At 42.5% G+C, this 27803-nt stretch overlaps 1 protein-coding gene across 1 annotated transcript in view; it reads left to right on the forward strand.

The window, feature by feature from the left end:
• The window catches only part of LOC139297518 (connector enhancer of kinase suppressor of ras 3-like), a 46371-nt gene extending 18795 nt beyond the window's left edge, over positions 1-27576 (forward strand). The window contains 23 exon segments of the mRNA XM_070920226.1: positions 1188-1390; positions 2803-2890; positions 6595-6636; positions 7594-7713; positions 7898-7957; positions 8760-8828; positions 8935-9081; positions 10477-10608; positions 11105-11288; positions 11396-11482; positions 11997-12247; positions 14593-14630; positions 16487-16529; positions 21375-21428; positions 21881-21920; positions 22439-22608; positions 23708-23781; positions 24030-24101; positions 24239-24303; positions 24608-24732; positions 24923-25274; positions 25713-25903; positions 26077-27576. Coding sequence (XP_070776327.1) covers positions 1188-1390; positions 2803-2890; positions 6595-6636; positions 7594-7713; positions 7898-7957; positions 8760-8828; positions 8935-9081; positions 10477-10608; positions 11105-11288; positions 11396-11482; positions 11997-12247; positions 14593-14630; positions 16487-16529; positions 21375-21428; positions 21881-21920; positions 22439-22608; positions 23708-23781; positions 24030-24101; positions 24239-24303; positions 24608-24732; positions 24923-25274; positions 25713-25903; positions 26077-26277 — 2808 coding nt within the window. The 3' untranslated portion in view covers positions 26278-27576.
• Positions 27577-27803: the final 227 nt, after the last annotated feature.

A 27803-nucleotide genomic window follows, 5' to 3' on the forward strand; every position in this document is an offset into this window, starting at 1 on the left:
CTGTGGGCCAGTTAGAACTGCTGCAACTGTGTGATTAGCCTGCTAATGAAAAAGCCAGGAGAGACGTTTGATCTGGAAAATGCTCACATTGCCTTTGTGCTACAGTTACCACTTTCACCGTGTGAATGACTGAATGAGAAACCAAATCATCAAATGACTTCTTTCCTTTTTTTCCCGTATATTCCCTGAGTATGTTTGCTTATCTTTCATGATGTTTCAACATTTCATGTCAAGTGTCCCATGAGTCAGACTGCCTACAGCTACTGTTTGACTCGTTCAGTTATTCCCGTGATTCCTTGGAGACTGACATGAGAGAAATGATTTGTATGTTTTTTGAACTCATGTTGGAGAGATGCAGTAGAATAAAAGTCGACACTAACCACTTGCAGATCTCCTTCGTTGTTTCCCAAACACGTGCCGCTTTACTCTTTGCAAAGCAAATTTAGCTACTGGCACATCACACATACAGCAGCGTTGCTGGCAGCGATGCAACACCATGTAAGCTGATATTTACCAGGACAGGAGCCAGGCGACCCTTTCTCTGCTTACCTTTAACCAACACATTATTCCAAACCAATTTATTCAATCAAAACATTACAAACACTTTGAAAGAACAACAAGCTCATTGATAAGTGGTCATGCTCAGTCTCAGTAACACGTTACCCTCCAAGAAAAAAAAAATGTGCACGCTTTTGCCACTCAGTACCCTGCAGTAGTTCAGTTCATAGCTGGTCTGTACTGTACTTAGTGACCCTTGGAGACTCGGAGCTCGGCTGCTTTGTGCACGTGAATAACTTAGAAATTAGGGGAATGCCAAGGCAGGAAACAACCCAGGCTCAACAATGCAAACTTTGCTCCGCTTGATAGGAATCAGGTGATGGCGTGCGCACGCCCTGGGACTAACCTGGAGACTGGAGGGGAAATTTCATGCCCGAGCTGTCCTCACAGACAAGAGCACTTCAATCATATCTGTCAAAGAAATGATTACAGCCCCTCATTGTACAGGAAGCAACGTGTTTTCTTGGGAATAAGTCTCCACTGTTGTTAAAGAAGCAAGTGCCTCCCAGGTTTGCTTTGATCTTGAGTTTGATTGGCGCTGTATATAATTTCTGCTCCAATCACGAGTGCGTGCTTTTTCCATTTCATGTTTGACCTAGTTTAAAATGTGTGTTAACCTACCGTTTCAGAACTATGGGGTAGAGACTGACAACTTGAAGAATCTGGTTGTGAGGATGAGAGCTGCCACCAACAGTCTACACATGGCCACATCCGACCGTAGGAAAAGCCCTGCGTATGACGGCAGCACCCCACGCAAGCCACCCAACGACTTCCTTACCTCGGTGGTGGAGCTGATCGGTGCTGCAAAGAGCCTCCTGGCTTGGCTCGACAGGTAATAACATTTTTACAACCACCACCTATCTGTGCACGAATCAGATCAGATATTATTGCACATTTCCTTGCTGTTGGCTTAGTTAAGAGTTCCCTCTGCTCTCCTGGTGACCTGCTCCAAAAAGCATCACGCCATAAAAGCAGTGCATATTAAGCATGTTGCCAGGATTAAGTGTTAGCTGGCTGAAATTAAGCTTCTCTTTTCGTGGCAGGCTTGGCTAAAGCGGGTGAGGTGACGTCATGATAGAAGTGGTAGTTGTGATGTTGAGATGAAAGCAGTATAACAGTCTTTAAAATGCTTTGTGTTAAATTACATCTGTGAAGTTCACATGTATACATGTTTTTATTAAATTCCCCAAAAAATGTTTTGAATAAAGTTACGTGTTAATACTGTGTATAGATTTTCATCTTATTTTAGTAACTGTCGATGTCAAAACAATGAGCTCAGGACAGCCTGCTGCTGCTGCTCTGTGGATGTGTCTGTGGAAGGTTTTCTTCAGACATCATTTTATATGATGTGTTATTTGAAGGGCTACATAGAGGGTTGGGGGCTGATGTTTGGGTAGCTATTGTGGAGTTAATAAGCATATGTTTTAGATGGAGTCAGGGAGAAAAAGAGACAGAAAAGGAGATGAAATGGCACCAGAACAGTGACATTCTTGAGTTACAACCAAGTCTGTCTGTGGCCAGTCATCCAAACACAGTAATCAGAGCAAGGTTCACTGACTCCATTATAGTGTAGTGTCAGTAGCTTATTGCTGACATCACATTAGTAATCACTCTAGCTCCCAGGCCACTTTATTAGTTACACCAATACAATCTAATGCAATCCAGTACAACAGCTCTGCCACATATTATTTTTTTACGAAGCTTATAATAGCCAGGTTTTGTTCAAACTTTCCAAGAAGTCTTAATTCAACTATATGTTATTAAGTCATAGTTAGTGGTGGTGTTGCACAGGACTGCCTTATGTGAAATGTGTTTCTAATATTCTTCCTCCCTCGTTTGTAAGTGGGGTGGGCAAAATATCAGAAACACCTCTCAATACAATGCAGCCCAGTTCAACACCCCTGCAAACTACAACCTCAATAATTGACATATAGTTCAATGAAAACCTCTCAGACAGTGTCAATTAAAACTGAACGTTATTATCTTTGTAAAGGTAGCTGTTGTGTTGGATCGCATTAGATGGTTCAGGTGTAAGAACGTGGCTGCTGAGTGTATATCCAGTGTTTCTGTTTCAAGCATTTTTATTACTTGACAGCGTGGCGATAAATATCAAACATTGTTGTCACATGCTTCGATTTATGTATGCGGTCATGCAGTTTGAGTGAGTAAACCAAGTCTCAGCACAACTCTGCAGTCCATCACTGGTTCCTAATGTTCTCCCTTTCTTTCTTTGTCTGCTGGCAGGACACCTCTCACAGGGATCAGTGACTTCACAGCCACCAAGAACAAGATCATTCAGCTGTGCCTGGAGCTCACCACCACAGTTCAACAGGTCTGCACGCTTGTTAGCTCAACAGCACACGTGTAGCTAGCCCCTGGGAAACATACACACGCACACACACACACACAATGGCTTTTTCCACTGAGCACATACCAGCCCGGGGGCACAGAAATGCAGGATAACGTGTAGGAGAAGAGAGTTATGGGAAATGTGGTCTGGCAGCAATGACATAAGGCTGAAGCCAGCAGTCTGAGCACATTATTGCAAAGGCTGATGTTTTTCTTGGGATCTTTTCCTCCGCGTGCTGGCTAATGAGGAGACCCCCTTAGTGCGGGGACGTTTAATGGTAAACTACGCTTTTGTGTTTCAAGTTTCATAAAAACCCACTGGCTCGCTTTATAAAGGTGGCTGCCAACATTCCCCAGGCGACCGTACTCCCTCAGCCATGTGGTTCCTGTTTTTGCTTCTCCAAGATGCTCGCAGTGGGAGACCAAACTGTCTGAAAGGGCTTCCTGTTTGTAGGTTTAATGCAGGGATGGGGTGGTGGTGCATCTGACTGCCAGATAGATGGCTAACGGTTAAAACAGCATCAGCATACATCCACTATATTTCACAACTTTCTGCAGAGTGTTGCTCCAGTGTTGCATCATTATACAATTGGGTGTGTGTGCTTCTGTCAGTTTCATACAACCAGTCGAGGTAGGTCATACATATGTCTTAAACAAAAGGAGCTGGTGAGTGGTCTTTTCTTCAGTATCAAAGCCATTAGCTTGTGTGTACAATTTGTTCTCCCTAAAGTGTTTGACTTAAGCATACTCATTTTACACTGCCAGTGAAAGTGGCTGCAGAGACTGCAGGTGTCACTTTTAGAGGGTTATTGCATCAAAATAAATTCCTTTCCCAGAGTGCCTATTTCCTCGCCAGAGTCTGGGATTTCAGCGCCTCTGGTGATTTACTGTGGGTGTCTCGGTCATGGTCATCCAGGAGAAGTGGGGGTATATACATTTCCCACACTGCCATGTGAAGTGGAGAGGTTATGGTATAGAATAAAACTCCTGATAGGTACTGAAAGAGTCTTGTAAGACTGCTGAGATTAGTTTCCTCCAACAAGTGGAGGAGAGATGCAGTTTGGTCCTCCGTTAGTCATAAATCAGCTCATAGCAACGTATGTAACTGCAAGAACACTGATGAGGAGGCTTATTTCCAACTCATCCAATCATTTAAGTATCAAAACACGAATTGCACACAGAGTTGGAAGACTCTTGGCTTCCATTCTTCTCATTTCTTTGCATCATTTAAAGTCCCATTGTTATTTGCAGGCCAGAGTATGAGCCACTGGTTAATAAAGTAGGTTGCACAGGAGACTGCCACAGTGATTAGTTTTATGATGGGGGAGGACGGCGTGAGGTTTGCCCAGCTCGTTCATGAACTTCAGCCAAGAATTAGGGCTTTTCAGATCACACAATTTATGTGTTCTGCCTGAATGAAGCCTGTGTACACACACAATGGGACACGGCCATAAAACTGTGAACGCATCACCCATCTTGGCTGACCCGTCACCGTGGAGGTCATTCTCTTTCAAAGAATGCATTTTTCATCGATCCCCCGTGTCTCTAGCCGCGCTTCCCACTCCTGAATTGTTGGATCAGATGTGAAGTTTATTTCTCGCTGTTTTTAGCAGAAAAAACAGTGGTTCCATCATGTAGATCCAAACACTGAACTTTAACAAATATATCCGCCATATGTTGATACCTTATGAATTACAGGATGTCAGAATACCAGGTCTAAAGTTTTGTAGTCTGTGGACTTTATTTCACTCCAGTGTAAAGGCAGCTACACTGCAGGTTCCTGCACTGTGCCAGCACTCCTCTCTCTCGGCCACTTCATTGCTCGACCATGCAAATCCGCTCTGGTGGCAGATCAAAGGCCCAGAGAGCAGCACACAGAGAGTCATCTGATCCTCACCGGCTGTGGGATCAAGTCCATAACGTGAGGGATCAGTACACCCAGGGAATTGTCCCTCAGCCTCTCTCAGTGCTTAGTTATGATCTGGCTCCTGTCCACTAGAAGGACTTTGGTTTTGACAAAGATATGGGATTAATTTGGATATCACGAGCACATCTTGGAAGGATTATTTGTGATATTGTGATATAAGAGAAATGTTCCATGAATGTTAAAGCTTGATTGGAGATGTGCCAAGCCATGTCTGCAGCACATAATGATACTGTTTAGTTTCATGACCTCTAAACATCGAAATATGTATTTTTAGCTCATCCCTTGTGGCTCAGTCAACAGTGTAGTCATCCAAACATCTCTAAAAGAAATATGCAGTTGCATGTTTATGCAAGCCATAGCCAAATTCTTTCTGAAACCACCATATGTTCTTGGCTGACTTTAGACACTATATTGTATGGAAACATGATTTGGGGACCAATATATGTCACGTGAAACCTATTACGATGTTCTCTTCCTACTAAATGTTTATACTGGCTTTTCAGTATAAACCCCCCCCCCCCCCCCCCCAAGTAAGGGAAACGTGGCAAAGTCACGAGTATTACTTTACCAAAAGAGTTTAGTCCTTCAAACAGACTCTCAAACACAGATTGAAAATAATATTTAGGGAGCATAGGATGTGCTCCGCTTTGATGTGAAGCCATCGCTCACGGCCACAGACAGTCATGCAAACCTTGTCAATGCAAACAAACCAACAAGTATGACAAGCCAAGTGTGTTTGAAAACAGACGCTCCCCTTTAGCCCAGTAGAATGTGCAAGCTATGGAAATATGGAAAAACTTGCTCGACCCCCATTCCCTCTCTGCACAATGGCCTTACGAAGAGTAACAGAGCTGGCTTTGTACATGGCACATGCCTATGCATGTCACTAATACTGTGAGGGCCACAACACCAGCCTCCCTTTATTTTGCATCGACAAAGGCTTGTGGTTTGTGAGGGCTCTCCAGGAATAAGAGACTTGTTGAAGTAGTTTTCTGTGCTCTCTAGTTTTGACAGCATTTTACGTGTGTTTTGAAGGATGGCTTCCCTTGGGGCATTCCCATAGATGCACCCCCCCCCCCCCCCCCCACACACACACACACACACACACACACACACCGCCTAACCAGGGGCCCTTTCACCACAACACAGTTGTCATTGGAGGCTGTTGCCTCAGCTGTGTCCAGTCCAGCTGCAGTCTATGAGTGCTGTGTTGGGACACTTGGAGGGGACGGTGGTCAGTCTCCCAGCTGACTTTGCAGATTGTATTGTCAGTTCCTTCCCCTCAAACAGCTACTGTGTCTTATTTGACTTGCAGACACTACACCCCCCCACTGGCCCACCCACTTTCAACTGTGGAAAGCAGCAATGCATCCAAATGCTAGCAGAAAACCAAAGCACCATTTGGAAGAGGGCTTTCTGAACATCATTACATGTTTTCCCCCATTGTTCCCCACCATGTCATCTGCGCATTGTTACTACATGAGTGTTAGTATGTTATTTACGTGCCAGTGTAGTTTACTGAGCCACACAGGGAATTATGCAATTATAGTTTCCCCAGAATTTAGGCAGAGAGGTAATTTGAATCTAAAAGCTGTTTATTTGTGGCTGTTGACCATTTTTCTCAGTTCTATATCTGGAATGCTGATTATATCGTATTTACCCAACCCCTATACTTCCTTACCATTGAATAAGCTCTTCCTCTTCCCTGTTGTTTACTGCTCACAAACCCTAATCTGTCATCGCCGTCTTGTGTGTAACAGGACTGCAGTGTTTACGAGATGGAAGAGAAGATCCTGGAAGTTGTAAGTATACTGCATCTCTTCTCTTTGACCGTAACGTAAACTAAATGAAGTTCCTATGTAGGAGGAAAAGGTCTGCTTGATCGTTTGAGTAAATGTCTTCTCACATAAAGATTGTGTGACATGCTCTCAGCAGCAAGGTCAGTTTTCTGCTTGAATAGAGAAGACGGGTCTATAGGATTGCCAGCAGAGGAGGCGGCTCTAATACACCCCGGCCATCAATCAGTGTTTCCTGTTGCTGACACTCTCCAGACCCCATGGGCTAATGCTGGCCTTCCTCTAGCACTCAGTCTCTTTCTCAGACAACCTCAAGTCCACATTAGAGCCCAGTTTTCTTTGTCCATTTCTTTGTTTCATACAATTTTGCATTGTCCTGCTCTTGTCTTTGCTCTCATCTTTTGTTTCCAGCTTCTTATTCTGCTTATGCTGCATTTTATTTTCCCCCATTTTCTTTACCTTCTTGGTCTTTATCACTCTCATTTCTTTATGTCTTCTTTCTCCATAAGCTCTCCAAACTTAAAACAAATTGCATGTGCCTGAGAAGAGACGTCACAGAAAAGATCCCTCTAATGATGACAAATGACAGTTTTTGACCTGAAACAAGCAAGGGATGAAGCAGAAAGAAGGGTGTTGTGCACAGGACTGATTTCAGTGTTGTGTGTGTGCACTGGTAACTGGTCATCCAGTTAATAGCACACTAATAGTCCCTTTTAGCCCATTAAGCCTTGCACTAAACATGAACATACGCACAAACACAGGCATGTACACAGGGAGTAAGATCTGAACTAACTGATGAAGGATAAGGTCTTCGTGTCACAAATAACAGCATAACAGACTTGTTCTAACCTGTAAAACACACAATACACCATTAGAGGATTTAGCTCACCGCTTATAATCACAGAGCCTTGTGCTTTTCATTTTATTCATTGTTGCATTTTGTTTTGCCTTTTTCCTCTGCAGTCTAAGATTTTGAACAGCATCTGTGATCAGACCGTGAGAACCACCTCTGACCCCCTGATGAGCCAGTCGGCCTGCTTGGAGGAAGTCCAGCTGACCAATATCAAACCGGGAGAGGGTCTGGTAAGGAACGCTGGGAGATTTTTATTTCAGCCCTAAAGTCCGTATTGGTTTGGGGGCCAAGAATGCAAGCAATGTGTGTCAAATTGTGATCCTCACATCTCTGACATACACTTCTCTCCCTATGGGGGTATTGTATTTTTACTGAAACCATAAATACGTTTGTTTTTTGTATTTTTGCCTTAAGGGGATGTACATCAAGTCTACGTACGATGGGTTACATGTCATCACGGGAACCACAGAACATGTAAGTACGACAGCATGCTGACCACAAGAATACATTCAGTCCCTTTCCATGCTGGAACTATTACTAACCATTGAGAATACAGTGAGAGAGACTGGTTGTAGTGCAGAATGAACTTCTGCCCATCATATGTCTTATGTCCTATGTCTTTGTTTTTTCTCATTTTATATGGCCAACTTACTTAAATTCCTTTATTTTTGCACCTCACTCTTAAGAACAAGCTTCTGATATTGGTCTAAAAAACACCTTACTCTCGTCCTCCTCATCTTCCTCTTCATTCTCCTCCTCCTCTGCTGAGGGCACACAGAGTTATCTGAAGGAGTTAAGAACTGCTCATCCGTCAAGGGAATTGTTTGTTTCTGCACTCCAGTAACAAGTAAATATCACAAACAGCCTCCACAAAAAGAAGTCCTACCTTTTTCCCAAACTGAGACAACCAGTCAGTGACTAACACACTAGCATCACTGCCACAGTCGGATCCTCACGCCTCCAGTCCTTAATTGTGAATCAGGACCTGAATCATCACCAATAATGACTAGTTAATCTTGTTTGACATCTGTGTGACATGAAAAACAATTCATCTGATATTCATACACGCAGAGAGTGTTTGTGTTTTCTCACGATTTGAACTTGGAGTGCTTGTTCATCAGATGTTTGCTTTTTAAATAGAGGATTTAAAAAGGCAGACACAGTTGAAATCAATGGCAGTGAAATAGCTCAAATTTCAGCAAGGTTTTGTGAATAGTTTGTTGTGTTTATAAAAGTGGTTTATCAGGCTTTGACCTTTACTTTGTTTGTTCTTTAGTCTCCTGCAGACCTGACCAGGAAGATCCATGCTGGTGACGAGGTGATCCAGGTTAACCAGCAGACAGTGGTAAGAACCTTTGCTTTGGTCCTTAGATATCTACATATTTGAACATACATATTGTCATATTGGATATTAATGTAGTGTATGTGTTTGTTCACATCCTGATAACCAGGTTGGCTGGCAGCTGAAAAACCTGGTCATCAAACTGAGGGAGGACCCCAAAGGTGTGGTTCTACTCCTTAAGAAGAGGCCCACAGGCACAACCGGTTTCACCCCTGCCCCACTCAAGAACATGCGCTGGAAGCCCGCAGTACCACAGGTACCTGCTCACAGGCTCCCACACTTCCTCCTTTCATTATGGAAGATCAACAAAAGCCTGCGTCTAGTCATTGTCAACCAATTATCAGCTTTTTAGGGAGTTGGTTCCAAAACGGCAAGTTCAGACAAGTGTCACAGTGCCACCCTGAAAGTGCTGCCGGCTGAACATTGAATAGAACATTGAGTTTTTCTTCATGCGCAACATCAGAGGCAAACAAAGTCCCATGATGTCATTCAGTCTTGGAGATAAAGCTGCCAGCCTATAGTGTTGGAGTCTGGTTAGATTGTATCTGGTTTATTACAAACAAATTGCCCAGATGTTGCCATCAAAGGAAGACAATGGGACTTATGAGAACTCATGTTATTTTGGTTCACCCGAAACGTCTATTGTTCAAAGAAAGGTCAAGGGTAGCTGATAAATATTGTGCTAATAAAGTTATGCGACTGTAATCCAATTTGCTGCTCTCCCTCATGTGAACACATTAGGCTTAACTTAGCTTTTAACCACATCTCTGCCACCTGAGTCCCCTTAAACAGACAGGGAGACAATAGGCCTGTTGTAAACTAAGAATACCAAATTTCAGGCTCCGGCAATGTCTTATCATGCGCAGCCTGTTTTATCGCCTGAGAAGGCAAGATGAGACGATATCAGACAAGAGTGGGTTTCTCAAAACGACAAAGAGCCTCTCAACACAAAGGTGGCCAATGTCAACATGTCCACCAGCATCTTGTTTTAACAAGTAGTCAGGCGTATCAGAGTTAGCCATCTCAGTTTATCTGTGATAATAAGGCTCCAGAAGGCAAAACAGAGACAAATCATACACCCTGGCTCAGGAATGAGTGACACTGGCTTTATAATACTGTATCATTTGTACACATTGGAGCTATTTGGTGAAGGAAGGAGGGGGGGGGGTGTCATTAATAAATCACATCTACTCTACTGTATCATCAGACATGTCATTTAGGTCTCATGAGAATGGCGGTGAATAAGAATCGTACATTTGGTCAAGGGCACAGTGTTGTTGAGTGTTGGGGAACATAACTGTGGTAAATGAGTACAGTTTTAAGTACATGTCTCATGGGCTATTTTGGACTTCACTTACAATCTTTCCATACCTCAAACAAGAAGATTTATACTCAGGGAGACGCACACAAGCACTTAAATGTCTCACCACATGTGGTAAACTCCTCCCAGTTGCCAGAAAGTCATATTTAGTCCTAATTTGGGACTAAAAAAGAAACTATGCAGAAACAGCAAGCAATGACTTCATTTGTTTTCATTGAATGTATGCATACACAGATGGGAAGCATACTTGAGTTAAAAGAAACTATCACTGATTAATTCACATATATTAAGTTAATATTATTAACTTTGTTATTGTGCTGTATTTTTCAGAACAATTCCTCCTTGATCAGAACCCAGTCTCCCTGTGGCTCAGCAAACGGATCAACCAAAAAGGAGAAGCCGGCTATCCTGGACTTGTACATCCCCCCTCCTCCTCCAATGCCGTACACCCCACGGTGAGCTGTCCCACTTCACCTGCCAAGCTTATTATTTTATGAGGTTTAGAACAAGTTGAGTTCTAAAAGTTAGAGCATGAAAAAGACTCAAAGAACTAGCAGTGAGAAGGAGAGAGACCAGCTGCCACTCTGCAGTGAGCGATCCGTCACTTCTAGTCAACCTTTGCCACATTTCCTCACCCAGGCCTTTGAGGCAGGTGGATAATGAGTTATGTCCGGGACCCGTGATTGCCTTACCTCACTCCCCTCCCACTACACATTCTGTTCAGCTCATCTTCAGCCCACTCTGCTCCCACCAGTCCCGCCATAGTCCTTATGCAACGGCTGTTTCATCTTCCACCTCCAGGAAGATGACAGAACATTCACTTAAAATGCTAGAGACTGAATTTTAACATGAAGTTTGTAGCTCTGACTCTGGATTTGCAGTAACATAACATTTGCTTGCTGGGGTGGAATATTGTGTTGCAATGAATAAGTGAGCGTTTGTTTCTCCACTCAGAGAGGGGAGGACAGACACCTTCTGCAGCATTAGTAAAAGACCAAAGGGCTCTGAATCACCCAACTCCTATCTGGACCAGGAGAGCAGAAGACGCTGCACCATTGCCGATTATGACAAGCTAAGCGTTGGCTGTCCCATCGAGGCCAACGTGATCCAGCCCAGAATGAGGGAGCACAAGCCCTCACGTGGTCAGTAATTTCTCATTCAGTGAATCTTTTAAACAGACTCCACCAATGGATATTGAATTATAGAATTAAAAGAATGTATTTGATAAATATTAAACTTTTGCCTCTAGGGAAGCCCCGGCCCCTCTCCATGCCAGCGGACACCTGCGTTGGTGTGGTAGATCCCTACGCTAAGCCCTGGACACAGGGAAGGAAAGGTATGCATAAGCATGCTTTCACTTTCAGGGGAAACCCAGATAATTCCAAGTTTCATGTTTAAAATTATGAGCAACAAAGCTACAAAACAGAAGCACAGCACACTACACTATCATCAATAGCCTGACAAGAGGCGTTTGACACATTAAAGTTGTCTGTATATCATAAGCAACATAAGGCTAGAATTAAGATTTTACTTACGCATTTTTTATTAATAAATAATAAATAAAATAAATAATGGTACATTTACCCTAACCAATTAAAAGAAATATTATATTTTAGCAATCTTCAGGACTAACTTGACAATTACATGAATCCGTTTTATGATATGATGAAAGATCATTTTTAAATTATTAAAGCATACATTAAGCTAGCTAGCTGTTTCCCCATTTACAGTCTTCACAGTATCTATATCATGTCCTTTTTTTGTATGTGAGTGACAGATTGATAAAAACACCCAGCACCTCCCTTTTAATGCAGTTGATAAGCTGACTTCTTGTTGTCTCTCTGCTTTAGGTGAAGACCTCTTGTACAGATACCTGAGCAATGAGAGGATCCCCACCATTGCAGAGGAGGTCCCCTCAGTGTCTCCACCCTACAGGCCTGCGGGGGAACGTCACCTCGTCCGAGTGGATCACATCAGGGGCAGCCGCTACTACTCCAACTCAGACCTCCACAACAGCGCCACCATCCCCTACCAGGAGGACATGAGAAAGGCCCCTGTAGCCCCCGCCTCCAAGCGCACAACGGCAGAACGCTCACTACTGGTCAGTTGGATCACGCGGCTTAAGCTATTGACTCACTGATGATGCGCTTCCTGTCCGGGGCTTCCTGTTCCTGTCTTGTGTCCTTCCTCAGTGCCTTTGATTTTTAACGCCCAGCTGTTTTTTTTTGGCAGCTTCGGGCTTTTTCTCACACTCCTCTCTCCCCAACCTCCATATTTCCCTGGTGTTACTACTACTACCAACTACTACTCCTCAACCAAACTTGCTTTTGTAGTACTCACTACATTACCCCCATCCCCCCTTTAACACTGCCCACAACCCTCACCCTCATCTCTGACTACGAGTCCCATCTCTGCCTCAAGTGGATACAGTTTGTTCAGGTTTAGGACACTTTGGCCTTGTGTGCTGTCTATGGACTCCTCTGTACATATTAAGTTATGTCATGTCTCAGTTGAAATGCTCTCTGGTACCATTATTTAATACTTAAATTTAATACTTTAAAACTTGCCTGATATCATTTCAGCTTATTTGCTCATTTTGATTTTATTTGCATAAATAAGTTATTTAAAAAAATAGCGTGTTTTGTTCGTGAAACTGTGCTTTTACTATACATGTTACTGTTTTCCTTTACACTTCTGTGACCAGATAGTGACATTACCCTCTGCCAAAGGTTGCCTCTTGTAAGCTATGCATATACTTGAGAAAGATTTCTATAGTCACTTTAGTTGACAATGCTGCATTGGTTGGTAAAAGGATGTTTATATCTTGTCACTAGCAAATATTTGTGCTGGTTTAAAAGCTATGCACTCTATTCAGTAAACTTTTATATCCTGTGTTTCAGTTTACTCTGCAATTACCCACCTAAAGGGGCCTATACATACAGCTGGGTGACAGTAATAAATGGTCTTTCTAAGCCAGTGTTTTGAACCAATCTTTTAGGACTCACAGGTCAAATGGCCTTCTGTTAGCTCAGTCTGTGGAAAGACCACAGAGACAGAATGACAGTATTATTTAAGAAATAAATCCAGGGAAGAAGTGTTTATTGTTGCTTCATCTGCCTTTTGTAAGTTTTGAATAGCGTTTTATTAAAAATTGCAGTTCATGTCAGTAATCTTTTGTATTGTCTTTATTTTACCATTGGGTGTGGACTCACTGCTTAATGTGTAACTGTAACTAAGCGTGTGGGATGATATTTCTTTCTGAAAACTACCTTGCTGCACTATGTTGTTCTTGTATCAGTTTACATACTGAAAAATGACATGTTTTATAATAACAAAATGTCAGTGAAGGGCCGCTTTAGTCATTATTTAACTTCCACCCTTGAGTCAGCCAGCTTTCTAACCTGCTTTGACCTTTTGAGGTGAACTCTGTTTTTTAAGCATGCGGTGAAACAGGATAGCTAATGTCAAGTTACCTTTTCTCTGTGTCTCAGATGGTGATGCTTATGTAACTACTTCCCTCTTTGATGAATTTTAAATTCCAGCTGGGAGACCATATGGTCAGAGCAGGTTTTTTTTCCCACCAGGGGATCTTATTCCTGCACATATGTTGCCTTTTAAACATTTAAAAGCCAGGTTAGGGTTACTTTGCCTGACAGCTTTTGCCGTTTTTCATTGATTTGAAGAAGCGCTTGCCTGGGAAGGATCAGCAGCTTTTCATCATGGAACTGAAGATGTGGCCGCTGTTGGGAACGACCCACCGCTCTCACCTCTTTCCCCTCTGCCTGTCTTTATTTGTGCATGAGTTTACTGATGGAGATGGGCCTCTTTTCTTATCTCTCCTCCGCCTCTTCTTCCCCCGTGTCTTGCTCTGCCCAAGCTTGCCAAGCTGTAGTCGCCTGCCGTCCTCACTAATTTGCACTCTGTGAAAACCTGTGGTCTGCCTAAATACTATCTGCACACTGTTTAACCCACTGCTAAGTCTGCTAACCACTAACATGTTATGCCTGCACATCACAAACGGTTGCATAGGAATGCTGAATTATTTGTAGATTATGCATGTGGAATAATCTTTTGTTTATTGATCACATAAATCACAGACGGAGACATGAATGTGATGAATGTTTTGTTCACCATTTCTTTCGTTCCATTTAGCCACAAGACAGAATTAACAAGAAATAGCTTGTAATCGAGATTCAAGGCTACCTGCTATGAAATGTGTCTGCAGGAGAAGATGCTGCAGGTTTACAGTAAACAAGTATTACCACATAAATCTGTTGGATGTTGACTATAAGCAAAAACATAATCTTAAAATGAGCACTGATCAGCGGTAGCTTTGAAGGTATGTTGGTATATCTCAATCGAACTGAGGCTTTACGAGCAACTATATCAGAGTAGTTGACTCCATCTCCAGCATGCGTTAACATATGAATCTTGTATGTATCACAGGGACCCGACTGGCACTCTAGCAGTGACTTCCTCAACCGGTGAGTTCCTCAATCTCTCCCACACACACACACCACACATATATATGTAGTCCATAGGTCAAATGGGAAACATAAGAACAGGGTGGGTCTAATTTTCCTCTCAGCAGGCTGTGGAATCTTTTTAAAACAGTGGTTTCAGTGGGTGGGCGGCTTTTATGATCAGGGAAAATATGCTATAGACAACCAGGCTGAGATTCATACAGAGAGAGCGCGACAGACAAACAGATGGTGGCAGCTGTAAGGGCAAAAACCATGGAGTTACTATCCAAGTGTGATGGTATATCCATTGTTTAATGGTAGGCTATGAAGTGATCTTAATCGATTTGTGCCTGTGGCGAGCCAAAAGTATCACTGCTCTGACAATAAAAATAAAATAACCAATAATTATTCCCTATTAGATTTCCCTGTCTAATCAGAGCAAAGAATGCTCAAATATGTCTGTCTCAAAACTTTTTTCTGTTATTTGCTTTTTTGGCTTGAAGTATTAAAAATGGAGAAATCTCAGCCTTATCAAACCCCTGCAGATCAGTTTGTTGGAGCAGCACCAACCCTGTCACTCATTTGAATGCTAAATCAATTTCAGCTCGTTATTAAATGGACAGATAACATTTCTGTGTTCATGAGATATTACTATCTCTCAGGACCTCCACTATGCAAGATGTTCCAACATGTCCCACACAACCAATGTGTCCATCCTTCGCCATCCACCCCCAAGGCACCTTCAGATGCCGGAGAGTCTTTAGAAATGTCACTGTTATGACAAATCCTGATTCTTCTACGCTTCCAACTAGAAATAACCCCTTCCCACTGCGCAATATGACGACATCTGAGGATTGCTGTGGCTCCTGTACTTCCTCTGGTCTTGGATGTAGGGCCTGAGGAGGTGTGACTCCCCACATTAACACTGCGATCGATGACTAAATGCCTCGCACAATACCCCCTCCCTCCCCGGCAGTTCTATTCTAAGAGCCACACACAGACGCACCGCATCCGGTTGGTTTGCACGCTCGATCAAAAGACATTACTCACATTTAGAATATATGGAGAGATGCTATAGTAAATCTTGCAGATAAGCAGTTGACTCATCGTTGGTGGAGGTTTCGGAACATGGGACACTGATGCAGCCAGTGGAATTTGATTGACGGTGGCTTTAATCAGATGTCATATTAATTTTGGCCTTGTTAATCCGTAAAAATAAACCAGCTTTTCCTCATGACAAAGCATAAAATGTGACGGTGCGTCAATGTTATTTCTATGTCATTTGTCAAAACCATCAATTTGGTTATCTACAAAAAATATGTGAGGGCCATTCTGTGTGGGTGGGAGAGCAGAGCGTGTCTACAGAGGTATTTGAAGTTGCAACACCTGCAAAAAAAAAAAAAATCATCAGTATGTCCTGTAGCAAACTAGTAATTTACAGAGGAGACAAAGACGAGAAAATGTATGGGTGACAGGAGGAGGAGAGCACCGAAAATGTAAGCAATCGAAAGGCAGGAAAAACGAGCTGGAAATTGCAGGGTGACGCCCGGCTGAGATAAATCAAGTATTTTGAGTATTGGGAAGTTTCTTGTCGGCCCATGCTGCTGAGGCCGGTTTCCAAATGTATTATCAGAACCACTGGCACACAAACTAAATGCCAACCGTTAAACAGCCTCCATGGGATATGTTTTGTTCATATCAAAGGAAGCTGGATGAGAACATAGATAGAGATCATGATTAGGAAGCAATAAGTTATGTGTTGGAAATTTTCAAGAGACACTTTCGTCTGATCTAAACTGTGACGGTTAACTTTACTGTAAAGAAATGCTTGACCTCTGCTAAAAGTGTTGACTGTCGTTGTCTCTACGTTCTTACAGGTATAATCAACCACAAATACGATCCTGGTCCTTCTCTCAAGCAGTAAGTATATTGTGTAGGCTCAGTCTGTCTGAGCGTAAACGCTATAAATCCCACTGACAAAAGAATGATGTGCATGTGGTCGCGCAGTTTGTGTGTGCATTTGCTGCGTGAGTTGGTCGACTGTGCAGTGTGAGGAATGCCGCTGGCCTTGGCCTTGGCAGGAGGAGGTTAAGCTGAAAGCCTCAATTACAGGCCCCTTACATTTCACACCGAGATAAGACAACATACACACTTTCTGTTGCGCTCTCCATCAAACACAAACCACCGGACCAGTACACAGCAATGCAACATGCAGCTCCTGTGAAAGGTCTTGACTGAGGATAAGGCCTCTGTCAGACAGAATCCACACCATGAAACGCTTCCTTTTTAGCCAAATATCTCAACAACTGGCCATGAAATATGGTGCAGACATTCATGTCGCCCTCGGGATAAACTGTGGGGACCCCTTGACTTTTAATCTAGCACCATCATCAATCAAAATTGCTATTTGCTCAGAGTTTCTGTTTGTGGCCAAATACCTACAAAACAAATCAGTCTTAGATTTACTTTGTGTTCGGTGCTAATTAGCAAAGGTTAACACGCCAAACTAAGATGGTGGAAAAAAAATTACACATTATACCTGCTAAACAATAGCATGCTCGCATAGACATTGTGTTAGCATGCCGCCTTACAGAGGTGCTAGCATGGCTGTAAGACTCTTTGTCTTGTTCCTCGTTGAATTTGCTACAAGTGGAAATTGATCAAGCATGTATTGGCTGTGGCAGGTGTGGAAATGAAATGACCACAAGGGTAAACTAAGGATCGCTTTGCTGTCTTTGCGCGCGCGCACACACACACACACACACACACACACACACACACACACACAGACATAGAGGCCATATACCACAGTACCATGAGTTACTGTCAATCCCTTAGTGGCAACATACACCTCCACAGGGGTCAGATGGATTAGGCACATATTCAGTCGTGGCATGAGAACAAATCACATTTGTACTGATTTATGGTCCAATGGCGACTTGTTGCAACAAACAAGAAAACCTTGACCCTGCTGTCAGCGTCTATATAGGATAGAAGTGGGAATATAGAGATGAATGGTGTATTTTACTGCTTTTGCTCCTGTCGCTGCCTTCACTTATTATTTGAGCGTATACCTGAACGGATGCATCTGCCACACAGAAGAAAACTAATTCATTTCAAACCTTTAACTGTCATTCAATACTGCATTCAGAGCTATAAATGACTCAGTGAGCACACATAGCAGTATCTAAACTGAGGTGGTGACCAGAGCCAGGGCAACTGGGCAGTTACTACCAACAGCAAGCGAGGGGCATGCAGTGCCATCAAACTGAGCAAGCTAGAATTTGATATCATTTCCAGGCCTGCACCCTTCCCCCCTTTACACTGTGAGAGATTCCCCTGCTGAATAATAACCACTCTGTTTGCCCCCTCTCTCATTTCTCTCCCTCACACACACACACACACACACACACACACACACACACACACACACAGTTTCTGGGTGGGAGGGGAGGGGGACATTAGCTAAGTGCCGTGACAATTCTCAGCATGGATCGGGATGGGAGATTGAGCGTTACAATGGTGTGACCAATCTGCATTCCCGTGAATCCTTCGGGCCTTTGACATGAGTCGCAGGCAAGATTACCTCACTTCCACCCAAACCCAGATTCAGCGAAATGCCCCTTTAACTCACCCTAAAGGTGGCATGCTGAGACTTTTTCCCTCATCACAGAAATGAGAAGAGTGTGAATTGTGTTGAAATCCTTTATTTAATTCAACATATTTAATTGAAATGTCAAAGGAGAGCCTTTAGGGGAGGGGGTGGGTATAGGGGTAACACAAGGAAGTGTCTTAACATGGATGAGAAAGATAGGGTGACAAATGGGAGGGGAGGCAAAGAGGAAGCTACAGTGTGAGAATGTGAGAGATGTAAAGGGAGGGGGCTCTGCTCATAGTCTCTTCATTCCACTCACTGCAGTACAATAGCAAGTGGAAAGAGAGAAGAGGCCCCTGTCTATTTAAGCAGAAATGAAATAGAGACTATAATAATGCAGGACTCGGGAATGTGTCTGCTGGTTTACCGCCGGCCCAGCTCAGGCCAGAACATCCAAGCCTCTGCACAGATACAGCTCGAGCTCGAGCGCTGATGTTATGGCTACAAACCCAGCTCCCCACTGAGACGGTGAAGGGTGTTGATAGCCAGGCCGCAGCCTCCCAGAGCCATGAGTGGACCCTGTAACAGGAAACACGTATTTTTCTCCTTCTTTCTGGAGGAAACCACAGTGTATTTTGTGAATTTGTCTCAAAGCAATAAAAGGAAAAACATGTTTTGTAGCACTCATCTAGCTGCGGAAATTAAACTTATTCAGTAGATGCACTCATTATGAGTTACACTTTGAAGTGGTGATGTATCTTTCTGCAGGTGATAACCGATGTTTTGGATTACCTAAATAAGTGTTTAGAAAAGTAGAGCTCAGTCCAGTATAAATTGTACTTGTGTAACTTAATGACATACATAACAAAGAGTATCAGCCCCGTGTAAGTCGCTTAAACACAAACTCTTAACTGAAGAGTAAAACAGATAGTTAAACCCTCCCACTATCTGCTATGTCTGTGTCCTCTGAATGTTCAGTTTTTGACGTTGCTTTTGGTGGCTCCTGAGGCTGTTATATAGCAGTAACTTAGCGACCCCTAGTGGTCATGAGCCGAAGCTGCGAGAAAGTCCTGATATAAACTATTAATTTCACGTGAGTGTAACACGGTAACGATTAGCTCAAAAGCTGTTGCTGCACTAAACTCAAACTCAAACTCATGTGCCCTCACAATGTTTGCCTCCCCTGTGTGAGTTTGGGTGTCACCCTCTTTGAGGTGAAGAAAGAGGGTGACACCCAAAGAGGACCTGAACTCACCTGAAACCAGCAGAGCTTTCTTTGAATTTCTTCTTTGTCTTTTTCCGACATGCTCGCCAAGGTTTGGTCAGACTTTGAGCAGAGCTGTCGGGACAAACTACTTTCGTTGAGGTCCTGGTGGCAGGTACAGTAACAGTAACATGATATATATATGTTTTTTTTTATTATCATTAATTTGCTCTCAGGCGACGGGTTTTGGCTAGCTATGCCGCTCGAACAAAAATAGGATGCGTTTCACGACTAAAGTTAATGTCACAGGCCAGACTACATGTTATGTTATGTAAAGTCAGGCAAAATAGGGAATTAATGTTGGTGACAGTCGTTTAAAGTGCATTTTGAGTGGTGTCCTAGCGGTTCTATTTTAATCACCTTTTACACATATGTTTACTTAATATTTTTACTGTTAGGATTTTGTATTGAATTCAAGACTTATCACATTTTTATGTCGTGCAGTTACCAAAATTTGGCCCACAACCAAAATGTTAAGCTTCGGTTCTAAGCTACTGTTTCTGAAGAGCTTCATTTATTTCATTCTTTGAAGAGACAAAACCAAACGTATTAGTGTGGATGTAGCCTCAAGCTAAAAGAAACAGACGAGAGGTAGATAGCAGACAGCTGCCAGCTGAACTGACTGAAGCTAGAAAGGTACAAGTATGTTGATTTCTTGTTACTGCTCTCTCTAGTCAAAGATTACATGTAACCTTTCACAAAAAAACCCACAGGAACTTAGTTACTACCCCCCCCCCACACACACACACACACACACACCCACACACACACACCCACACTCCCACACTCACTCACAGTCACTCACAGTCACGCATGTGCTGTGGTTTATGTGGTGATCATCATGTAGCTCCCACAGAAAGCCAGTTAACTCAAAGCCCCGGAAAACAAGAAATGATGCATTGGTGTTGTGCAAGACAGACAGACACACACACACACACACACACACACACACAGACATATATATACATACACTGATGCACAGCCGTTTAGTTTAGATAAAGCTTTGCTGTCATTGTGTGAGCTTTTAGAGTAACAGGATACTGATACTCAGCTAAGGTGTTTGGACTTGAAGTGAACCTGTGGAGCTTTAGAGTACTAGGTACGAGTCATACTCTCTTCTTTTATTTTCTCACTGGGGACATTTGGAGATTGAGTTTGTGGTGAGTGACTGAATGCGAACAGCTGCAGCAGGACTTGAACTCAGGACCCTGTTACCAGACCGCCACCTGAGCTTTTACATTTCCTGACCTCACGGCGGGTTTTTTCTCATGTAGCGCTCAATCTGACGAGGTGTATTGTCAAGGTTATGTGATAAATAGACTCTTGGGGATTTCATTTTTTGCTGTATTGTATCACGAAAGGCTTCTCAGGCAAGTTGTTAAATGTTTGATATTGTGTGTCATTGTGAGTCTGTCCCAGGCAGCTTTGTCACTTCACAAATAAGGAACTTAAGTATGCAGAGGAAGTTAGTCAATAATGGCCACTTTGATTTCTCAATGTCACTGTTCATTTAGGCTGATACCTTTCAAAATGTAGGCATTTTTTCCTCATGCCATCTGGAAAGAAGACTTTTAATCTTCAATACTTTAAGGTAGAGTAGGTTGGTATGTGTCGTAGGCTGAACTCCTGACAGTGACCATTGTGACACTTCAAGTCTTTTAATCTTTTCTTCTGACTCGGCTTCCGTTTCCATAGAAGGTTAAATTCTGCCTTTTCTACTCACTTTGTGTTTATCTTCACGAAAAGACAAGAAAAAACTTGAGAAACGCTGTCTGCCCACGACGTCACTTCCTGTTGTCACACAGTAGCAGAAAATTGCTCCATTTCTGCCCATTTATCTGTAGGTACTAATATTGTCAACCTACGCATCTGTGTTTAAGGTGTATCTTTTGGTTTCTTTCAACAGGCTGCCTTCCCTATATCTGTGCCCCCTTCCATGGCTGCCGACGACTACAACCCTGTAAGTGTTTCTTCCTTTTCTTTTTTTGCGTGTCTGACAGAGGTTTTTTTTTATTGTGGAGCTACTTCTGCTTCTCCTATTTTATGATGACAAAGTTAAGTATTTATAGTAACATGGGTTTATACTCCACCGGGTGGTAAACTGGTTATTGTCTAGTTTGGTTTGTCCTAGTGTTTTTTAGTTTAACTTGTGAGGCAGCAAAAAGAGTTAAAAAGAGACAAAGCACAAGACAGAAAGTCAAGTCACAGATGAGGATGTTAGAGAGGAGGGGGGTGTGCGTTGATGTGCGTGTGGATATGGAGGTTGAGAGTGCATGTGACACTCAGAGTGAGAAACAGGATGTTCCAAACAGCCTCCTCTTCTCAGCTTTGGGGTCTGGGGCTGCTGCTGTCTCGCCTCCTGCCTCTGACTCTCTGACCTAACGTTTCCCTCCTCTTCCCTTCCTACCAAAGGTCTCCCTCAGACACAAATCCAAGAAGAAGAGCCGAGGAGGTGAGTTGTCACCCTTGAGTCCTCATCACTTTGTCTCTGTGTGTGCCCTCAACTGTAATTTGGACCCTCAGTGGGCGTGTGTGAAGTGGCAGGGCAATTAGTGTGTGCAGAGGGCTTTTAGACAATGCTCTGTTACTTTCAGTTCAGTTCTTCTCTATTTTAGCTCTCTGTAGCTGTGAGGCTTTCTTCTGAGAAGCTCCCTCCAGTTCAGAATATTTGTGTTATTGTTATTGCTGGTGATTAATTACTGGAACAGGTAGGCTGAATATAGCGTAGCACTTTTGAGTTGACTGTTCTGGGTGCTGTGTGGGTTTGTTCAGTGTTATTATTAGAATTCATTTGGTTATTGACTTAACACAGTGACCCATTTCAACTCGAATGGAAATGTTTTGGCTGTTTGAATTTTAGACTCTGCAACTTCTTGATTCCTCTAACATCACACTTGCGTCTAACCGTGGCTTTGCTTCTCTGTGGACAAAACGGAGGTCACAGTGCATTCATGTGTTTTCTGTACACAGGCAATGGTACAATGAGCAGAAGACGGATCTCGGTCAAAGAGCTGGGTCAGCCGGACCACCAGGGCTGGCTGTACAGGAAGAAAGAGAGCACAGGCTTCCTGGGTATCAAATGGAAGAAGTACTGGTTTGTGCTAAAGAAGACTTCTCTCTACTGGTACACCAACCAGCTGGTGAGTAAAACACCCTTTCATCAGGAACCCATTTATGATGAACATATGTCTGAGCCATTCATGTGAGACTGCTGACACAGCTCATCACAGAAACCCACACACCCTGTGCTACACATAATTACTCAAAATACCAAATAAAGTTATGTATCATTCAGAATGTAACCTGTGGTTGGCACATTCTTAGGTAGCATAATATAATGAAAGACAAATGTTTTTTTAACAGAGTATATGATAAAATAACAAATGAATGTAATGGTGAGAATCAACAAATATGTGGGATTGGCTTAAAATAAACTGCAGTTACAGCCATGTTTATTTTAATGAAGGAACATGTTTAAATGTCACACATTTAAATAAAAATGACACTTTAGGTCACCAAAGCCAGACGCAGTCACTGTGCCAGTCTGCATTGGTATATAATTCACTTCTGTTTGCTGTTTGATGCAGTGTACAGTGGCATGTATTTAAACACACATTGGATCTGTACAAATCAAATATTTACTGTAAATCAGCACACAGTTTGTCATGGTGCATTTTATTATCGTTTGTTTAAAGTGCTGCAGTGAACAAAACAAAAGCTGTTGCCACAGTTCCATCCATTGCAATCAGATCCAATGTGATTATAGTTCTACTACTTCCTAAGCTTTAGTTGTGTTTGCAAACTAGAGCAAAAAAGCAACAAAGGTAATTCTTACTACAGCATTAATCTTTCTTAACACATCTCGCATTGAACACATATTGAGTCACAGATGCAGTGTGAGGCACCGGCAGCTGCAGATGAGTCATGCTTGTTTCTGCCACAGGTGTCTCCCTGCCAGCCTGTCGCTGCAGGATCTGCCAAGCACTGTCACTGTGTTTCCTGAATGTGACGGTGTCACTAATGGCCCGTCAGACTCCGATACAGGCATACGTAACTGACGTGTCCGATTTACTGGCATGATGACTTCAATCAGATCTACTGTATGTCACCATCACACAGCAGGAGAAAATAGAAGAAGTAGCCTCCTGCAATTCAACGGCAGGTGTCGTTGCCAGGAAGTGGTTTGAAATAATGGGTTCGTTTCAACGCTCACTGTTGTTCAATCTGTGTGTGTTGCAGGCAGAAAAAGCTGAAGGCTACATTGACCTCACCAACTTCATGATTGACAGAGCCATAGAGTGCAAGAAGAAACAGTAAGCTCATAGTTATACTCTAGTCAGTTTCTGGTTCATCTCAATCACAGAGCTTTTTTTTTTGTGTAAGCCACCCACACCCAGTGGTTTGAATAAAAAAGGAACCTATTGAGGGAATTGAATGACATAGAAAGTGTTTCCACAGCCAGTTTCAAGACTATACACTTCCTATCTGAAAATGATCAATGAAGTAGATTGCTCTGTTTGTGCTGATCCTGTCTTAACCTCTCTTACTTTTCCTCATGCAGTGCATTCAAAGCTTGCCACCCACAAGTCATGATGTTTTACTTTGCTGCTGAGAGCCACGAGGAGATGAATTTGTAAGTCACATAAAAGCACAACACACACACTGTGTGACACTGATGTATTTGATTCATTCATTGAGGGTGTTTTTTTTGTTGAAAATGTATTGTCTTGTTTTGTCAAATGTTGTTGAGTTGAATATTTTTTCCCCCAGATGGTTGAATAAGCTTGGGCTTGCCTCCATTCGGTATGAGCCAACAGAACGAAACACTGTAGCTGGTGAGTCAGTCAGAAATGTATTCCCTTTAGCTGTTGAATGAAAACTTTGTATCTCTAAGATACAGACAACTTTTTATATTGTTGAAAAGTAGCTTTGTTCCTAGCTTGACAAAAATGCATTTCGGATTTTATCGATTTTTTTTTAATTAATTTTTTTTAACTGAACACATGAACTCCAACAGATTAGGTCACCCCGCAGCAGCACCATTTCCAGTGATTTCAGGGCTAAAAATAATTTCCTCTGGATTCTGGTTGTACGTATCATTGTATGAATTCTGACTTTGTGTGTGTGTTTCCCATGCAGAGTGTTACAGTGAAGCCAGTGACCATGAAGAAGCTGAAAGCACAGAGATTCCCCCTCCACCGTACTCTGAACAAACCCTGAGAGACTCCGTGGATGCATCCGGTCCCCCTGGTAGCACGCATCAGGTCAGTCATGTCTCTGAATATTGTAGTTACTGAGTTCATTTCTTCATTCATTTATGTTTGTTAGTATGTTTATTCCGTTGCTTTAAAATGCACATGATTTCTTTCTTTCTTTCCAAATGTAAAACTGAACAAAACCCTTTTTAATTCATTGTAGATTATGATGTCTGACCATGGTGTGTTTGTCTTTCAGGGTACCCTTCCTCCCCCTTACTCCTCCGCAGTCCCCAGCGAAGCCAACGGTTCTCTCTCGTCCCCCGTCAGTACGATGACGTCGCAGAGCTCCACCTCCTCGCTCACCAAGCACCGGCAGTCCTGGTTGGACCTGGTCTCGCATGCGTCTCCTCCCGCTGGGGAAACAGCAGTGGTGTGCTCGGTTCAGGTGCACTCGCATCAACCTCCGCCAGAGGAGACGGAAGAAGAGGATGACCCCCATGTGATAGAGAGCTCGTCTCACCAGGACTCTCCGGAAACAGGGTCCAATGAGGAAAGCCCTGCCGCAGAGGGTGAGGCACAGAGGGTCATTTCAGGTGCTGAAGAACAAGGTGAGACTTTATATTACTTCTTTAATTGTGGTTTTTGTGACTTTTAAAACTGAGCTGACTAAAGGAGACTCTGTTTTAGATTTCAGCTGTATCATTTCCAGTCGTAAGAAAACATGACAGCTGAGAACATTACCTGCTTCTCACATCTTTGGTTAACACCTGTGCTCAAAGGAAGACATGTTAGTTAACGTATTTTGCTGACACATTTTCATACAGTTTCAGATTTTGTAGTATTTTTTGTACCCTGTCTCCTTTGTCTGTGGCCTCTCTGTATTTTGCTAAGCAGCATTGATATATGGTTGATCTGTATGTAATTTAAATTTACTGGTACCATTTTGCTTTCTCTGTAGCTTGGAGAACCTGTCAGCCATGCTGTTAGTCAATGTAATCCTTGTGATGTGTATGATGATGATACAATATAACCTTATCTTGTTGCAGGGGTTTATGGGAACAGCTCAGATGAGATGGAGAAGCTGTATATTCATCTAAAAGAGGCCAGCCTCTCGCCAATAGGAGATCGTAAACCATCCACGAAAAGGGAATTCAGGGCCTCCTTCATAAAACGCTGTAAAAACCAGACAGTCAATGATAGACTGCACCTTATCAGAACTCTCAACAGCACATTAAAGGTACATTTTCTGTTTCATAGTGTGTTTTTCCACTGCTGTTTCTCCACTAGAGATCGTACATTACACAATTACAGTGCAGCTAGTATGTGAATTGCAAAAGAATGTCATTTGGAGAGCTTTGTGCTGTCATTTCATTTTTCCTATTTTCTTTGCTCTCTTCCTTCCTGGCACAGTCAAAGGAGGCGGACCTACAGGCAATAGATCAGGTGTTGTCGGAGAAGGAGCTTACCTCAGACAAGTTCAGAGAGTGGAAGGAGGCCAATGCGCCCTTGGTGCAGGAGATCTGTGTTAAAGAGAACCAGCAGGTGGCATCAGAGGCCACAAAAGCTGCAGCATCAGTCATTGCTGCTCCAGTGGTGGAGACCAGTTTATAAAGACACTCATGACTGGTTTTACTGTGTCTGGATTCGGAGGACTTCACACTTGCATACTTTGGATGCACACACACTGCTGTTTTCAATTGAGACTACTGTTCCATGTCAGTGGTTGTTAAGTTTTGTTCAACAAGTAACTGGATCAATGAAGAAGAGTGTTTTTAGTTCCTACATGGAGATGGAACAGACCTTATATGATTAGCAGGTCACATTAAAATGTGAAATGTGTCTTAGTATTACTTTTAATGTTTGATTTGTAAGATTAGATCATTTTACAGATGATTGTTTTTATGTTGTAATTCTGTGAAGCTATGCATACACGGTTTTAATATTTGGAATGATGGAGTATGTTGAAATAATTGATCCATTGTTTTCTGCATGGAAACACTTGTTTTTACAGTATGTTTTATATCTACTTTGATTTCATCAGTAGTGAATACGTTTTTAACTGTTTTCACTCAATTATTGGTGCCATGCACCGTCACTGCCTGTTACACGTGTTTTACAGCAACTCTTTTGAATGATTGATGTGTGTTGTTCACCCTAGAAATTATATGATCCTTATCATGAAGACTTTCCAGACTGAACACTGGGGCCTGTACTAATAGAATAAATGTTGGTCACAAATCATGTTAATTACAGATTTAGATTTTTAAGTGTCAAATCATTGTTACAATATTATTTCAAGTCTAGATATAAGAAACCACCTCCTGTTCAGTAGAAAAGGCCATGTAATTAAGTATTCTACTAAACCAAAACAAACTTTTTTTAAATGAAGAATTCCAACCTTCATGCAAACCACAAACATTGACAGTAACAGACAACTTAATTTATATTTTAAGTTAATTAGTTTAATCGATGGTATATACAGTCTAGTAGAGGATGTAGCAGTGTTAATTTGCTTTTAAACACAGGATTCACAGTTGATAATTCTCAGGAAAAAAACTCTATATTGTCCATTAAGGCAGAACCCCCCCCCCCCAAACCCTGTGCTAGTTAAAGTTAAACAGATGATTGGGAGGTCATTCAGATACAGACATCAGGCATTATGTGACAACCACAGCTACTTAGGCCAAGCACGGGCCTCTGACATGGTGACAACATCAACTGGTAGGGGCCCAACCAATCTCCAAGGACAAAGATGTAGATTTTTTTTCTGAATTAAGTTTCATCTGTTGTGCATGTTAAACAGTAACGCTGTAAATAGGTGTACATGGATGTGTGATGTTCATTATTCTGGTATGAATGTCAGTTTGCTTGTTCGTATACAGGGAAATAAAGTATTATAACAACAGTGAACATTTTCCACTGCAGCTTTATTTTGACTTGTGTGGTCAATATCATAGATGACGATCGTGTGTTTGTGTACAGCAACTGTTGTGACGTATCCTTTGATACAAAAAGCAGAGGGGGCCGTTTGGTACAACCTGTGGTGTCCCGAAGTTGACGCTAGGAGTCGCCGGTCTCTGCAGGTTTCCCATTGAGGTTATGCGCCATATTGGCAGTCTCCTCCATCTCACCAAACG

The sequence above is a fragment of the Enoplosus armatus genome, chromosome 15 (assembly GCF_043641665.1).
Source record: "Enoplosus armatus isolate fEnoArm2 chromosome 15, fEnoArm2.hap1, whole genome shotgun sequence".
Classification (NCBI taxonomy): Eukaryota; Metazoa; Chordata; class Actinopteri; order Centrarchiformes; family Enoplosidae; genus Enoplosus; species Enoplosus armatus.